Source organism: Podarcis filfolensis, assembly GCF_964270895.1.
Source record: "Podarcis filfolensis genome assembly, chromosome: 2".
NCBI classification, from domain to species: domain Eukaryota; kingdom Metazoa; phylum Chordata; class Lepidosauria; order Squamata; family Lacertidae; genus Podarcis; species Podarcis filfolensis.
Window position 1 is genome coordinate 84,046,863 of NC_139605.1, and position 17,144 is coordinate 84,064,006.

The window sequence follows — 17,144 nt, forward strand, 5'->3', positions numbered from 1 at the left end:
TACAAAAATTTAGAAATGCTTCTTCCAATAGACTGTGACCAAGTGACCTGGATCCATCTCTGCTCAATCTGCTGCCCAGGTGCTCACTGTTGACCAGCAACTTCAAGGCCCTTCTTGCTCCCCCTTTTTAGGGTTCCTTTTCCAGCTTGGGCCAGGCTGTCCTTTCAAACAGAGGGCTTCTCCTTTGTAATTTATCTAAATAGGTTTGCTTTTAGTTTTACTGAAAGTGTTGGGGCTGCCCACTCCTTTTGGGGCCGTTTTTCTTTTCTTTCAATACAAGCAGTGCAAGAAGAAATGGAAGGTGAAAGCCAACACACAACATGGTGTCAGCGAAGTTAACTTTTTATTCAAAGAAACCGAAACAGTGCAGGCCTAGAAGAAGAAGTTTGGATTTGATATCCCACTTTATCACTACCCTAAGGAGTCTCAAAGCGGCTAACAATCTCCTTTCCCTTCCTCCCCTACAACAAATACTCTGTGAGGTGAGTGAGGCTGAAAGTCTTCAGAGAATTGTGACTAGCCCAAGGTCACGCAGCAGCTGCATGGGGAGGAGCAGGGAAGCGAACCCGGTTCACCAGATTACAAGTCCACCGCTCTTAACCCAACAACTTTTCCCAGTAGGTCTTGCCCTGATGAGACAGTTGCAAGGACTGTAGGTCCCTGCCTTCCCACAGCTGCCTAAGTTGCCTCCTTTCCTTTCTGCTCATTTCAGAAGACCTTGCAGAAGAGGAACTCTTGATGGATTTTGCAGTAGATTGTGAAAGGGATCCATGGCACTTCAGCCATGGATATTGCGCAGAGCCACTGTCTAGTTTATTTCTTATAACTATTGGTTTCTTCAGGTCACACAGTTTGTGTGCCTGGCCACACAGTTTGGGAATGAATGATCACACTATAGTATTCCCAATGCCTAACTGCTTAGGAATTAACTTTCCTCCAGTTTTCAGCCCTAGATCGTAATGTTCAAGGTCCTCTTGAATTCTTAACGAACTTGAGGGGAACTGAGAGATCCTGGTTTTCAAAGTGAGATTGTCTGTCTCTAAGGAGGATCCATAAGGGCAGTTTCCCAACTTAAAAAGTGATCTTGTTTACAGTGCAGTTACAGTACAGGACTCAGAGGCAAGTCCTGTTGAGGTCAGTAAGACTTCTAGCCACCTTAAAACACTCTCGTGCATCCCCATCTTATGAACAATATTACTTGTGTTCATATGGAAGGCCTGCAAGCCCTCAGCAGCCAAAGTTTTCAAACACAATTGGCTTAAGAGCTGATCCCAGCTCAGCCCTCACTGATCATAGGCATGGAGTCAATGTGGACAGTGATGGCAAGCAACTGCTGCACTCTAACCTGTGCAGGCAAATTGGCCCTTATCACAGATGGTTTATGTTTTATGCAGGTGATGACTAGCAAAGTAGCTGTTTGACTACCCATCTTGCAACTTAACCAACCAACATTTAATGGGTTACTAATGTGGATGAACCACTAACATACATATTATGCCTGACCTGTGTGGCAATTAGACACACATCCTTGCCATATGCTGAACTAATCCATGTAACCTATATCTCCAAATAAAGTTCTTAGTGAGCTGAGCAGTTCTCCTATCAGGAATCTGCACAACAAGCCTGTGTTGTAGGCCAATGTCCCCATCAGGCAAATAATGGCCAAGGCTGGTAGTGGCTTGCCTAAGGCATCCTATGACTTCATGGCAGAGGTGCGGCTTGAACTGAAAACTGCATGGATTCACTGACATTGCTATCCCCATATGTCTACTACTTGTGTGCATTTTCTAATCTACAGGGTGAGTCATATGTGTAAAGGATTCATGGGGGTTGCCTGAAATCCTTGTGTGCACTAACCCTTTGCCTGTATGCAGCTGCTACCACCCACAGACTTATTTCTGGCATACTCTTGTAAACCACCAGCTCTTCCACCCGCGGAGCAGTGTAATATTTGAAGCTGGGGAGCACACAGGGGTGGAGCTAGCATGCTTACTTTTTAAAGAATGCCCACATCAGTATCACCCCAACTCTTCTGTGGTGGGGCAACATTGGCAAGGGAACTGATCCCCACTAACTCCTCTCACAAGGTCTGCCAACCTGGTCCAAATGGAGCAGTGTGGGATACATGGATCTGGTAGGAAATGGCTCTTCTCCTTTATGAATGGACTCTACCACCACAACCCTGTGCACACCCACCTGGGAAAAAGCCCAACTGAAGGCACTGGGACCGGTAGGATCACTCTGCACCTGTGAGTTTGTGGTGGTGTGCAGAAACACAGACCTGCTCTGTCTCCAGTTGGCAGTGATGGCCGTAGGGTAGGAACCACAATCCCGAGGCTTGGTTGGGGACTACGGTAGGGTACCGGTATGTTGTCGTTGGAATGTTGACATCTTTCCTAAGCTGGAAAGAGATGCCCACCTCCACCTGGCACAGGCGAAGGTGGCGAGGCTGGCTTCTCCAGGATTCCCGGTGGCCCACAGCCGCAAGCTGGCTCGCTCTCCCCGCCTCCCTAGCCGCTCCAGTCATCTGCCACTGACTGTGGAGCACCTGAGCAAAGGAGGAAGAGGGACGAGGCAGGCTGCAGGTAGTGCCGCCGCCACTACCCTCGCTGGCAACACCTGCCTGCCTGCCGCCCTCCCTTCCCCACCCAGCCTGCCTGGTCCAGGAGATCCTGCTCCGTGCGCCTGCCGGGCTCCAGCGGACGCCACTTCTTAGCGGCAGCAGAAGCAGCAGCAGCAGTAACGCCTCGCCTGCGAGAACCGCCGCCTCCCCGCTGTTGAACCAGGCGGGCGGGCGGGCGAGCTCCCAGCAGAGGGAGGCGCTTGGCGCCGCACCTCCAAACTCAGCGCGCGCGATCCACCCCCTCCGCCGAGTTTACTTCCCCTGTTCCCCAGGCTCTGCCGATCCGCGGGCGGCGACCCGAGGAGGCGGGGAAAGCGCCGTGCCTTGGGCGGAGGGGCGCAGCAAGATGCCCGCCTGCCCCCGGCCATGAGCCCGGCCCGCTCGCCTTCCCCGCCTCTCTGCCCTGCCCAGCCGGCAAGCGCGGAGGGAGGGCGGAGAGGCTCGGAGCGCGCAGGTAGCCGACGACAACAACGGGGAGAAGAAGGCAGCAAGCGCCGGCAGGCGGCGGCGGCGGAGCGGGTGGCCGTAGCCTCCTGGCGCCGATGGGCGAGCAAGAGGCGGGCGAGAAGTCCGGGCCCGGCGCGCCCGGCCCCCCGGACGGGGTGGCCGGCGGAGAGCGCCCCCACGCCGGGGCAGGGCGGCGACGCCGAGGAGCCGTGCGCGCCCTGAGCAGGCTGGCGCGGCGCCTCTTGCAAACTTTGCGCGGCGCCCGGCAGCAGCAGCAGCAGCAGGCGCGGCGGCGAGAAGGCGCCGAGCCCGAGGACGACGAGGGCGGCTTCAAGCGCCCGCCCGGGCCCGAGCGCGAGAGAGGCCAAGCCAGTGGCGGCGGCGGCGGCGGCGGCGGCAGCGCCCGGCTGTCGTGGGGCGCGCAGAGTCCCCTGCCGGCGGCCGTTCCCGGGGACCCTCGGCCGCTCACGCCGGGCGCGCAGGGGCTGAAGAACCACGGCAACACGTGCTTCCTGAACGCCGTGGTGCAGTGCCTGAGCCACACCGAGCTGCTTGCCGCCTTCCTCCTGTTGGCGCTGCCCGACCAGCAAGGGCCACCCGGACCTGGAGCCGGAGCCGGAGCCGCCTCCGGGGAAGTCACCCAGCACTTGGCGGCGCTCGTACGCGCGCTCTGGACCCTCGAGTATACGCCGCAGCTCTCCGCGGACTTCAAGGTAGGGGGTGCACTTTTGCGCGGGATCTGTCCCTCTCTCCGGGGGGCCCCGGGGAGAGGGGAGGGGCGCTCGGGAAAGAGGCTCCGCGTCTAATGCCGGAGTCCTTCTCAGCCACCTGTAGGCAGTCTTCGACGCTGCATTTCCACCCCCCCCCCATCCCCAGTGTGACCTGCTGCTCAGGATCTGGCTCCGGCGAGCGGTCTGACCTCAACTCTGCCAGGCGCTGCGGGGACACTGGCTGCTCACAGGTGGATTGCTAACCGTCACGCAGCTTCTGCACTTCGAGATGTGCTCCTTGGTGGCAAACGGCTCCACTGGGCAGAGTTAGAAGGATTCCTTCACGCTCTCTCTCTCTCTCACACACTCTTCTCTCTTTCTTTTTTCTCCAGCCACCTGTTTAGTCACACCGCACGCTTTAAAGCAAGCTACTGTGCTGCAGGCGGATTTGGCAATGGGGCCAGGTTGACTGCCGAGGCAGGTGGAGGAGTTGGAGGGCATTGCTAACAGATGGGCTCGTGGTGCCACATCAGGGAGGCTAACCAGGATTTTTAAAAAGAAAAAAGGAGCGGGAGAATAAAATGCTCTTATGTGTTTTTTTTGTGAGGAATTTCCAGATTGTTTGTGATCTCACCCTGCTCCAAGTTCATACTTCCAGCAGCCTGAGCTCTTCCTGTTCTGTGTAAGCATAGTGTTTGCTGGTGTTGTGACAACTTGGTCAGGTCCTTGCCCATAGCCAGAAATGAGGAAAGTGCTACTTTTTATCTTGAGGATTTTTAATTTAATAAATAAATAAATTTCTGGGAGGGTAGTAAGAGAAACATTTGTGTGCCTGATAGAGCCTTTCATAAAGAATTTCACTCCTGCTTGGCTCCACCAGACACACAAATGCTTCCATAATCACCCTCCCAGAACCTCCCCCCCTTTTTTTAAAAAAAAACCTCATTCCCTTTCTCTTTTTTCTGGGCAAAGACGCTGAAGGTAGGGATGTGCTGGAGAGGGTTTTGCTTGTGAACGTTGCACACCTGGGAAGCTCTCCTGAAGTCTGTGGTGCTGCTGAACATTTGTACATTGCTCAGCATTTGTGAGCTGTGCTTTGAAGTTGGAAATGAAATACTCATTACTGAGCAATTGCTGTGGGACTGCCTCCCTTCCTCCTCCTCTTCCGGAAACCCCATTTTTCTATCATGAGGGCCATGAAGCTGAATGGGTCACCCTAACTGGATGTCTCTGCTTCTGGAAGTTCAGAACTGTTCTGGTGAGCGTTCTGGGTTTCCCACCCAACCAGTTCGTTGTGATCCCCCAGCTAGGTTCGCAGCACTTCGGGAATAGTCAGGCATGATACTCTGCACTCTGTGTGTCAACACTGCCTGCTTGCCTTTAGGTGGGTTCACACTCTGAGGGGTGAGGAGCAATTAATCTGGGGAAGCAGACTTGATTCTAGAACTGCTTAGAAACGCCAGCTGGAAGGGAAGAGATTGTCAAGTCCACAATTTCCTGCCTGCCACAGGGCATGGTTGCCTGTATAGCAACCCCAATCTGACTGGCAAGAAATAATAACGACAATAACAGCAATACAATATTGTTATTTATATGCCACCCATCTGTCTGAGTTGTCCCAGCCACTCTGGGTGGTTTCCAACAAATTAAAACATCAAACACAGTAAAACATCAAACATTAAAAACTTCCCTATTCCAGGGTGCCCTCAGATGTCTTCTAAACATCAGATAGTTGTTTATTTCCTTGACATCTGATGGAAAGGCATTTCACAGGGTGGGCATAGCAATGAGGGAACCGCCAGAAGGTCCTTGGAGCTGGATCTTGGTGTCTGGACTGAATAATGGGGGTGGAGATGCTCCTTCAGGTATACAGGGGTGAAGCATTTATTTTTGGGTGGGTGGGAGTCCCAGGTGTTGCTTGCAAGTGGACTTCCACCCATCTCCTAATCAAGTGATGCATAGACTATTCAGCCACTTCATTAGGGGGCTGAGCATGGTCCAGTGTGCTGAGCCAGTGATTTGCCCTGGTGGCTTGTTTAAATGCCTGTAGTTTACTGAAGAAAAGACGGATGAGTGTGCACTGTGGAGGGTTTGAGTAGCAATGGTGAAAGATAGGCCTCTCTTCCATGGGTGGAAGGGAGAGGAATTGCCATTGGAATATTTTGTTTTGTTTTGGGAATTCCTTCCCTAGAAGAGTGGACCTAGGGAGCTAGGATCAGGAGGTTCTGTGCAGTTGAGGGATTCTGATTTATTTCTGTTGTTTTGAATCTACAGTACTATCTGGTCACTTTTGTTGACAGATTGTATTTCTTCAGAGGTGAGCCTTTTCTCCTTCTCTGATGCTCACATTTGGCTGCTGGCTGTCAGAGGCTTCTTTGAAGCAAATGCCTGAGCTGTAGCTTTGGCAAATCTTGTGTTACTAATTCAGCTCCTTGACAGTCCTGCTGATACTAGAGTGGAGTGTGTGTGTGTGTGTTTCTTTCCCTGTTGATGCAGCAAGCCACTGTCAAAGGTGAAATTGTCTCAGCGTCATCTGGTTATTATTATTTTTATACCATGCACAGGAGCTGTATGCTAAGAAGGAACCCCAGGTGGATACTGAATTATAGGCGAGGCATCTGAATCTTTCAGCACTTTGCATTTTGTGGCGGTTTCTGGAAACATAGATTTCAAATTCTATTTGGAGAAAATTCTCAGAGTGGAATGTGAAACAAAAATGTCTCAACATCGAACCTTAAAATGGGGCATGCGGTGGTATAAGGAAGGGGCTAGATTCAGCCCCTGAAGGTGATGACACACTCTCACCTTCAGACTTACGGTATTTCCAAATTAGTCATACTCAAGTTCATTTAAAATTCCTGTTTTATGTCAGATGCAAAAAAGCTTTGGGTAAGGAGAATGGTGGTGGAAAGACGATGTGCTGGGCAATGTTGGGTGGTGGGTTTGAGCCCCACATTGGGCAAAATATTCCTGGATTGCAGGGCTTTAGACTAGCTGACCCTCACGGTCCTTTGCAATTCTACAATTCTGTGGTTCCGTGGAAAGAAGCTGGGGCAGCCACATCCTCACTCAATGATGGCAGCGTCAAGACAGTTGCTTACTTACATCTTGAATTGCCACCATATATCTAACACCACAAAAAAAAAACCAAAAAACAAAAAACAGATAGGCACACTTTTGTGGTGCTTCAAATGCAACTTGGTGGCGCCTCAAATGCATCACTTTGGTGTCTCTTCACACACATGTATCAATGGGCCTTCTCAGTGGTGACTCCACACTAACGGAATTCTCTCCCCAGGGAGGCACCCCAGTTCCATCATCACATATCTTTGTGTGCCAGGCCAAAACATTAATTTTCTACCAGGCCTTTGGCTTTTAATTATCTGTGGGCCTCCTTCAAGTGTGTGTGTGCGTGTGTTTAACTCTTCCTTTTAAAAATGTAAATGAGTTTTGGATTTTACTCTGTCTCAGTTTTATGCTATTTACTTTTCTAGTTGTAAGTTGCTTTGAGTTACTTTTTGCAAAAAAGTGTCTAGTAAGTTTAAATAATAAAGATACTAAATGTTTAGTAATCAAACAGTGTTACTAGACAGAGTGTGCAGGTCTACAGTTGGCAGATGCTCTGCATACTTTCAAAAGGAGAACTTCTCAAGTTCCTCCTTATGTCATCAACATCTGTACAAAGCATAGTAGTGGAGGTGCAAATTTCTAAAACTAGTTGATTCTCCATATTGTTTTCACTGCACTCTTGTTACAAGTTGGTAGCATCATGCCACTCAGGCTGCAGAAGGAAATTTGAATTCTCTGTGGAAAGCCGTGAGCTTCCTGTTTGTAACTACAGTCAATCATCATGATACCATTGAAATATCAGGTATTTCTTGTGCACACATACCTGACACTCTAATAGTCTCTGGTGAGGCAGGTATTATGTTGCCTCAGATTCTCAGTATAGCACTTTAGGGCAGGTATGTTCAATTTTTGGCCTTGCAAAAGCTGTTGGACTATATTTAGTTCACATCCTCCCTGACCATTAGCCATTCTGTCCAGGGCAAAAGTTTGAGTCCAACATCACCTGGATGGCCACAGGTCCTCCACCTTTGCTTTTAACATAAACTTTACAAATGGGCCATAGGTTGTGGAATTGGTGATGCTTTCGAATGGTTGTAGAGAGTGGCTTGGGATGTGGAACTTGAAACATGGCATGATCGTTCATATCTCACCTCTGCCATGACTTTCCCAGGGGCTCTGAGTGCAGCATCTGCGATATGGTGATGACTTACCTGAGATTATCAAGGACAAAGGTGTCAGTATCTCCTGTTGATGATGACAGGTGGTGGGAATGATGATTGGTTTGCACTGTTTAACAGACATGGGTTTTTTGTGATGAAGGCTCCCATGCTCTGCAATATTATTATGGTTGTACACTACCCTAGTCTCCATCTGTACATGATTCCAGGTGCTTACCTAGGGTTGGTGTTTCCTTTTGAAATGAGGCAGTGGAGACTGTGGTGTCTTTCTGATATATGGCTTTTTTTACACACATATATACAGCCTGAGCCTGTGACGGAGGGGTTCCCAACATTAGCACCTTAAGAGGGCCTTGCTCCCCCTGAAGCTGTGACCTTGGATTCAAACAGATATCAAACATTGCTCTGTCTCTCTCAGTTCCTTGTCAAAACATTGCTCTGTCTCTCTCAGTTCCTTGTCAGTTCCTTGTTTGATTCTTTGCTTCTAACCCTCATCACTCCAGCTCTCTGCTCTCAACTCTGGCTTTGTCCTTCTAACTATCTGTGGGCTGAGGGAGGGGCCCCACCTATTTGCCATCTCACACAGAGCCCCTTTCCTTTGTTCCCCTTAATGGCCCATCACCCAGGCTATCACCTTTTCAGGAAGCTAGCCTGGCTGATCTTTTAACACTTGCTGGATCCAGGGGTTAGGAGGGTCTTGGGCATACAGCCTATTCCCCCTCCTCCACATCATAACATTATTATCATTTTACTTGGGGAGGGAGTGACTTCCATCGAACACAGTAGGGCTTTCTTTTGTGTAAGCCTCCATAGGCTCCTTTTACAATTGCTGATACACACACACACACCACACACACACACATATTTGTGACTGGATCGTCACAGATCTAGCTAACATTGCAGAAATAAATAAGAACTTCCACATTGCCCAGTGTCACCTCACGTGCAGGTTTTCCTTGGCATCAGCCCACGCATTCATCTGCCAGCCCTTGAGAATTGGGTAATCAAAATGATGTATATATGTTCGTGAGCCAATTCTACTCCCTGCTGGCTGTCAGTCTGGGAACCCACCAGCTTCTCATATATGCCAGGCGGACGTGGCCTCTCTTACTTGAATGGGAGCTGGGAACCAAGCCGTGCAGAGGGAGGATTTCCCCTGAGGGGCCTGGTATAAAATGGGAACATAAAACTTAGGACCTCCAGACAACACTTCACATTTCTGAAATGTACCAGCCAGACAGACTTTATGTAGTATTTTTTAGCTGAGGGTTTGAGTTTGGGGGATTAAAATTGGATCACCATCTCCAAAAGCTGAAAGAAGAACGCCCTTGTTCAACCTCAGTCCATGTATGACAGTTGTAGCTGCTGGTGGGTGGGAAGGCACTTTAGCGCGTACACACCCTCTGTTTATTTATTGTGAGGCTGAGTAGTGATGTGTTTGTGACGGGCTCTGTTTCTAGGAAACAGCAAGGCAAAGGACTCCGGGAAGGAGACTGTGCAGGGAAAAGACGGCGAGCGCAGAGAGTCCTGTTGAGAAAATTCCTCTTGTGCCGGTGCCATCACAGGCAATTTTCGCATTCCCGCAGAACAGAATCTGCCCTTTTCCAGTTCCACTTGAGTCTGCCTAGCACACTTCTGGTTTACAAAAGGACTTGGGAGTGTAGGGGTCTCATTGAGTCTCTCACACAAATCCCCCTGTTGTCTGGTCACTTGGGAACCGATTGCTACAAGGAGCCTCTTTGGTAACCTTACCCTGGGAACACCCGAGAAGATCTTTTTTCATTCAGTTCTGTTCCTGATGATCAGGTGGAGAGGAGGGAGGCTTCTGGCTGCTGGCAGACAGGCAGGGGACCTCTGGCTGCTTGGATTGAACTGGGTTGCTCCTGTAACAGCCTTTTTAAACACCCAAGCGCAGATGCTGAGTTTGAAGCCCTCTTCAGTATCCAGGGCTCTCATTCTGTAGCAGCATTTTTAACCTCAGGGCATTTCAAGAGTGAGAGCGGAATCTTTATCCATCACCTCTGCTGCTCTTGAGCCGCCCTAGATCATCCCTGGGCCACTTTGCTCTTTCCAAATAAGTTTGCCTCAGCTATGCTTAGTCCCCATGATACAGTGGAAGGGGGTGGGGTGCAGCTCCAGGACTTACAGTGGTACCTCGGGTTACAGATGCTTCAGGTTACAGACTCTGCTAACCCAGAAATAGTACCTCGGGTTAAGAACTTTGCTTCAGGATGAGAATAGAAATTGCGTGGAGGCGGCAGCGGGAGGCCCCATTAGCTAAAGTGGTACCTCAGGTCAAGAGCAGTTTCAGGGTAAGAACGGACCTCCAGAACGAATTAAGTTCTTAACCCGAGGTACCGCTGTACTTTCTTTTCAGAATAGGAACTATGAAATCATCAGCCAGAGATCCTCCGGACTACCTGGGGGCAGAACATCCCAATTTATCCTCATAATAGCAACAGCCCTATGAGGTAGGCTAGGCTCAGATGGTGACTGAGGTCCAACTATGGTCACACACTGAATTTGATGGCCGATCAGAGTTATGAAGTCAGATAGACTCCTCAGCCCAAATGCTAACCTGGTGGGAGGGGACCTTTTTTGGCCCAGAAGGCCAGATCTTTCTCTGTCCTCACCCCTGTGGGTGAACATTGACAGATGGGCAGTCCCTTCAACCTTGCTTTCTGCAGGGATCACCTGAGTGATCGGGTTCCCCATGGGGAACTGAACTGCACAGCCGACCCAGCTGTGTCTCTTCCTGGCCCATACCTGATGTCACATATGATATCAGGTGGTGGGACAGGTGGGCCTGGTTTGTGGATCACCCTTTGCAAACTGATCATTCTATGACTATCAGCTGATCCTAACAAGGCTGAGTAATGCGGTGTGTACTATCACTCTTTGGGTGTGTACAGTAAACTAGCACAGCTGTCTTCATTCTTGGACTCTCCTGGAGAACAAGGCTATAGACTCTCCTTAGGGGTGCAGCTGTGGAGGCCATCACAACAAACTCCTGTCATTCAAAATTTACAACTACATCACTGCTTAGACTGAGAAGCCCACATTCCAGTTGTGCATTCCACTGTGCTGTATGAGTAAAAAAAAGGAAAGGACTCCTGACAGTTAAGTCCAGTCTCGAACTACTCTGGGGCTGCAGCGCTCATCTCGCTTTACTGGCCGAGGGAGCCGACGTTTGGCCGCAGACAGTTATTCCGGGTCATGTGGCCAGCATGACTAAGCCGCTTCTGGTGAAACCAGAGCAGCGTACTTTACCTTCCCGCCAGAGTGGTACCTATTTATCTACTTGCACTTTGACGTGCTTTCGAATTGTTAGGTTGGCAGGAGCAGGGACCGAGCAACAGGAGTTCACCCTGTCGCAGGGATTTGAACCGCCGACCTTCTGATCGGCAAGCCCTAGGTTCAGTGGTTTAGACCACAGCGCCACCTGCGTCCCTTGTATGAGTACCAGAAGGTTAATCCAGTACTGTTTCTTTTTTAAAAAAAGGTTTGAAGAGCAACAAGGGTAAACACATCCTATGTATACTCTGCAGTTTCAGGAGTGTTTTGAAAAAAATAGCACAGCTTCCTGGCTGTGCATCCTCCTGTTGAGAACACAATACCCTTGGAGGGCAAAAATATCCCTCCATCATTCCCAGAGTGCAGGTTCTGGAATAATCCTTGAAAGGGCTAAGTATCACTTTCTGCCCCACTGCTTCTTTGTGGAAATATGTCCTTTCGAAGATCTGCTTTTCTTTACAAAACCCAGCTACCAGGGCAATATATATATCCCACCTTTTTAGTTTATTTAATAAATGTATGCCCAGCTTTCCCAAGTTATCCGTGGCAGCATTCATGGGTAATAAAACCCATAGAACCCATAGGCAGTACTAGACGACCTCCCGTAACAAGGCTGCCATGATGCAAGAATGGCAAGCTAGCAATAAAATTCCATCAGGAAAGACATGGGGTTTACCTGGCTCCTTAAAGAAAACAGTGCAGGTGCCAGGCACACTGTTTTGGAAAAGGTATCCTACCAACAAGGTGCCACAACTTAAAAGTCCCTGTCTCCAGCAGCTTCCTACCTAAGCTCGATTGGTGGAGATACCTGGAGTAGTATTTCTGATGATGATTACAATGGATGGGCCAGTTTCAGTGGGATAAGGTAGTCGGGTAACATGTGGTTTGCTCCTCAGACAGTAGAGTTATTGGGGCCAGAAGGATCCAAGATCTGATTCTCACAGGCCTCCATTGGAAAATGGAGACAAATGAGCAATACTTTTATTGGGTTTCTGAAATGCTGTTTCCACATTTGACTAATAATTTGCCTATGGGTGTTAGGAACCTCTGTTCTCATTCTCGGGTATTGTGAGGTGAGGGACACGCAAATAAGGGTTGTGTAGATGATCTTCTCTCCTCCAGCTCCAAACTGTGTGGAACCATTCCCCTTCTTTCAGTGGCTTCTGTGAATAGTTGGTGAATCCTGTTTGGCATACTCTGTCCTGTGCTGAAAATGGTACATGTTGTCCTAGCAATTCAGCTGGGACAATCAGACAGGGCTAGAGGACTGACTGGCTCTTCCTTGCTCAGCCCAGATGCCTGTCAGTTTGGTCTGCTCTGAGATGGTTTGGCTCATGTTTATTTATTGCCCATGTTTCTGCTGAGCCCATACCAGTAATATCATACTTTTCATCGCAATGCTGCCACTAGCACACCACTGACCTTCCTTTTCATTCTTCAGCACATACTTGATCAGCAATAAATGAGGTGTGTGGGGGAATTAAACAAAGCCCACAGCAGGCATTCAGATCCCAGACTTCAAGAGATAAAAGCAACAGTCCTTTTCAACTCATTTTGGAAATCGGTTAACCAGGAGTACCTGAATTTGAGGCTGTTTACTCCCACGCACGAACATGACTAAAATCCACATTCCCTCACTTAAGTCACTGGGATATAAGAGCAGCTGAAAGGAATGGTTCATATACAGCGACAAAGAGAAGCTTATGCCTTAATAAAATGGTTAGCCTTTAAGGGGCCACAAAACTCTTCTAGTGTTTATGCTGCAGTAGACTAACACAATTATCTTTCTGGGAATCACTAATGTGAGTTGCCACTCACCATTTGTTCTGCAGTTATATATTCATGAGTTGGAGATGCAATGTATAGTGTTCTGCATAATTTTGGTATTCTTGTGACACAAGAGTGGGCAGTTTGGGTGTGTTATTGTCTCCAGAATGCTGGCCTCCAGCTGCAGGCCCAGGACCCACTTCTGCAGGGATAAGGAATCAAGCCTTCTAGGCCTCTCTTATCTGGCCCTTGGGACTCTTCCCAGGTCACATCCCACCACCAGGAGTGCCCCACACCACTCCAACGTTGTTATTTCCTAGAGTGCTTTTGCCTGGCTTGAATGTGTTCTTGAATTGTAGACATGCTTCCTGTTTGCTGGTAAGGAGGTGTGTGTGAGAGAGAAAGAGAGAAAGAGAGAAAGAAAGAAAGAAAGAAAGAAAGAAAGAAAGAGGGTGTCTGTGTGTCACCAGTTGAGTGGGGATTGGAACTCTGGTCTCCCAGGTCCAACCAGTACACCATTGCATCTGCCAGCATCCCTTCTTCCGGGTGTCCAGAAAATAATTGATAGAAAGTCTTTAGGTTGGAAGCTTTTGAGTGCGCGTGTGTGTGTAAGTAGTGCCTACTTTAGAGCGGTACTTTTGCCAGAATTCAACAATTAAGGTTGCATAAATTTTCTCTGGAGAAACAGTTTTACTCTTTCCCCCTTTCCAGCTCAGACTGAAATACTTCAGCAGCTCACCGTTTGGCCATGCCCACATTGAATTAGCAGTCAGTTTTCATCAGCCACATCTCCATACTGCCCCTTCAGAGATCGGGAAAACCGGTGACCAATCTTGATGCAGGGGAATTTAACCCCCATCATTCTATCTGAAAGTGGGAGGGAGACAAAATGGTGATGGAATAACCAGACGTGCTTAATTTGACTTCTACATTTCTTCCCTTTCTTAATGTGGGGGTGGGGGGAACTGCCCTAGGTTAATATCTGCATCTCAGGCGGGGCAGTGCTTTTTTCCCTGGGGGTACGCATACCGCTAAACATTTTGTGAATCTAAGTTTGGCCTCATTGAGGGGCAGTATTTCAATATGAGTAGGAAAATGAAAGTACCCCTAAACATTTTTTTTTTTAAAAAAGCACTGGGTAGGGGCACAGGTATAGGAAGAGTTCAAAAAGTTGGCAAGCCTAAGTTTTTTAAAAAGCCCAGACACTTCATCACCAGAAATTTCTCATAAATTTCCCCTGCCTCCTGTTTTCCCAAATTAAATGTTAATTTGCACAGACACAGTAGCCTCTGTGTGTAGCATGAAGCAGAGTAACTGACCTGCCTTTTTGTGGGTTGTGCAGCGCAGCAATTTCTGGTGATTGCTACCCACTCCTTCATGATGTATAGGCTCGCCAAGGGAGGCTGCTGAGAACAATGTTTTGTTATAGTAATATTTCCCTTGCAAGTCTGGGTTTAATTTCTGTTTAATAGGATGGTTATTATGCAGCCACAAGGCTTCAGCGATGAGCTACCTGCTGAGGTTTCACTACATGTTACAGATAAGTATCTGGAGGGCAGATCTGTTAACACTCAGTTGGCTATATAGTTCCGTTAATAATCAAGGGCTTGTTAGCATTTAATTGCTCTTCACTACCCAAAGAGCATGGGAAGGAGCCTTGCTTGAGGAGGAAGCGGGTATGAACTGCTTCCACAGCCTGCCCTCTAGGCTTTTGGACTGTGTGTGGCAAGATGGCTGCTGATGGATCTGGTCTCCTAGAGCAGAGACCAGTCACCTGTGATCCTCCAGCATTTGTTGGACTCCCAACTTCCACCAGCCACAGCCAGCATGGCCAGTGGTCTAGAATGGTTGGAGCTGGAGTCCAGCAACACCTGGAGAAACGAAAGGTAAAGGATGCTGGCGATGTCTCACATCTGACCTCACCTGTTAGAGGGACCCTCAGGCATTCTAGTTTCACTGGGTAATGTGTTACATCAGCAGAAGCCCTGGGCTTCTTCTGGCACAACTGGGCTCCCCTCTTCTCCTCCCCCTGCACACCCAAAAATTGGCTCAGAGGGGTGTTTTGGGAGAACACCCAGAACACTTGGGGGCAGTCTAGGAAGCTGCAATGCTTGACAAGGACGTTCAGCAGAGTACAACACTGAATTCCACCCACTATGCTGAGGACTCCTTGAAGGGAACTTTCCAATTTTACCTCAGGCACGACTTTTGTTCCAGCAAGTGAGTCCTGTCACATAATATCACTGCAGGGGTACAGGGTGCAAGACATTATACTGCCTGAGGTGGGAAAATCAAATGGTGTTCTCTCCCCCTTCTCCCGTCCCCAAATCTCACTGTCCATAATAAACATACACACAATAAACATAGACACCTTCGCCACAGGAGCTGTGCAGAGGTCAAGCCAGGATCTGGATATGAAAGGGGTAAGTTGTTGATAATGCACCCAGACCAGGAAGGCTACGTTCTAGCTGAAATATGAAGCCGTCTATAGCTCTGCCAATGACCAGCCTGGGAGAGTGGTGCCAGTCCACAGCCTGAGGTTACAAAGATGCTCCAAACTGCAGTTTTGATGGCTGTCCTCATGGGCAGCCATGCACATCACTGGTGGTTCCTGATAATGTCAAGTGTAGGCTGAACATCAAATGCCGATTGAATCCCTTTCCTTTGGAGTTGGCATGTGCCACGATAATTTTACACTTCTTAGCCCTTCAGCTGAGAAGGGCTGCACCTTCTCCCCACCCTCACAATGCTCTTCAGAAGCTTTCACCTCCCTGCTGTTCCTGGCTAGTACCAAAATCCTATGGGGAGTGAGAGAGTCTCACCTGCCTGATTTTAGCCCAGCCCATTTCACTGAAGCTCAGGTGTGGTGTGGGCAGCCCTGTAACTAGTGTTGCTTTGTACACCTGCATTCCAGCACAGCCTGGCACAATGCCCTGTGCTTGGCACACATTCTTTCTGTGCATGCTTTTTGCTGCATATTTCCAGGCTCTTAGTATTCCCGTCTCGGCATACTGAATGTCACACTTAAACAAGCATAGCAGTATTTAGGGAGCAGCTTGCTCTTGAAATAGAGCGTGTGGGAGACGTTAGTGTGGAGAGATGGGGGAGTAAGGGGGAATAGACCTTTTGGAGCACAGGAGATAGATCCTTAAGGCGTGGAAGTGCCCCGGATTGCACAGGAAAGGGGAGGCAGCCTAATTCTGATCACAAGATGCTAAGAAGGAACAAGGAGTGGCCATCACATTCATACCTTGCTTGCATGTGGTGGCCAGAGGCATTTGGCTGCCTGCCAGAGAAGCGATAATGTGGGACTAGATGTACCTCTTCCCCCTCATTCTAATTTAGAAACAGAGTGTTTATTTACATTCTTAAAAAGGTCATCCCTTCCGCAATTATGACATTGGGGTAGGCTTGGAGACTTAGGCGGTCACATTAGAGCATCATAATCTTTAGCAGGCTAGTGCTTTAGGTTTCCTCTTGCGTTGCAATTCTGCTTTTTCAGTACCTAGCTTGGGGACAGAACTGATGGGGGGAAACCCATGCAACTCTTGGCCATCGTGGACAAAGAGAGCTCTGTCTTCGGTAGCCGTTGGATCTGCTGGTTGCAAGTAGGGTTGATACCACCGCCCTCCCAATAGGGCACCTGTGGCTTCAAGGGAGGGGTGGGAACTGTGGGTCCTCAATTTTTTTTTGCTGGACTACAACCAGAGCCATCTTTCCCATAGGGCTTAGTGGTGCATCGCGCCAGGGCGCCGGCCTCTCAGGGGCGCCCCAGCAAGTGGGGGAGTGCTGGGGCTTTGCCGGCGGCCTCCACTTTCCCTGCATGCCCGCCAGCAGTGCCCCACCAACCATAAGGCTGGCGGGCATGCAGCTTCCCTCCCAAGCCTCCATGGGAGGAAAGCGATCCCCACAGAGGCTTAGGATGGAAGCTGCGCCCCGCCAACCATACAGCTGGCTGGAGTGCAGCTTGCCTCCCAATCCTCGCTCTCCTCCTGAGGAGGCTTGGGAGAGGCGCAACTTCACTCTCAAGCCTCTGTGGGGATCGCCCTCCCACAG

The 17,144-nt window shown here is 49.2% G+C and overlaps 1 protein-coding gene across 2 annotated transcripts in view; it reads left to right on the plus strand.

Annotated features, from left to right (window-relative positions):
* Nucleotides 1-2,826: 2,826 nt before the first annotated feature.
* The window catches only part of USP43 (ubiquitin specific peptidase 43), a 93,318-nt gene continuing 79,000 nt past the window's right edge, over nt 2,827-17,144 (plus strand). For both annotated transcript variants that reach the window (XM_083597676.1, XM_083597677.1), the window contains exon 1: nt 2,827-3,783. In XM_083597676.1, the coding sequence (XP_083453802.1) occupies nt 3,166-3,783 (618 nt within the window). In that variant the 5' untranslated portion in view covers nt 2,827-3,165. The remainder of the gene's footprint in view (nt 3,784-17,144) is intronic.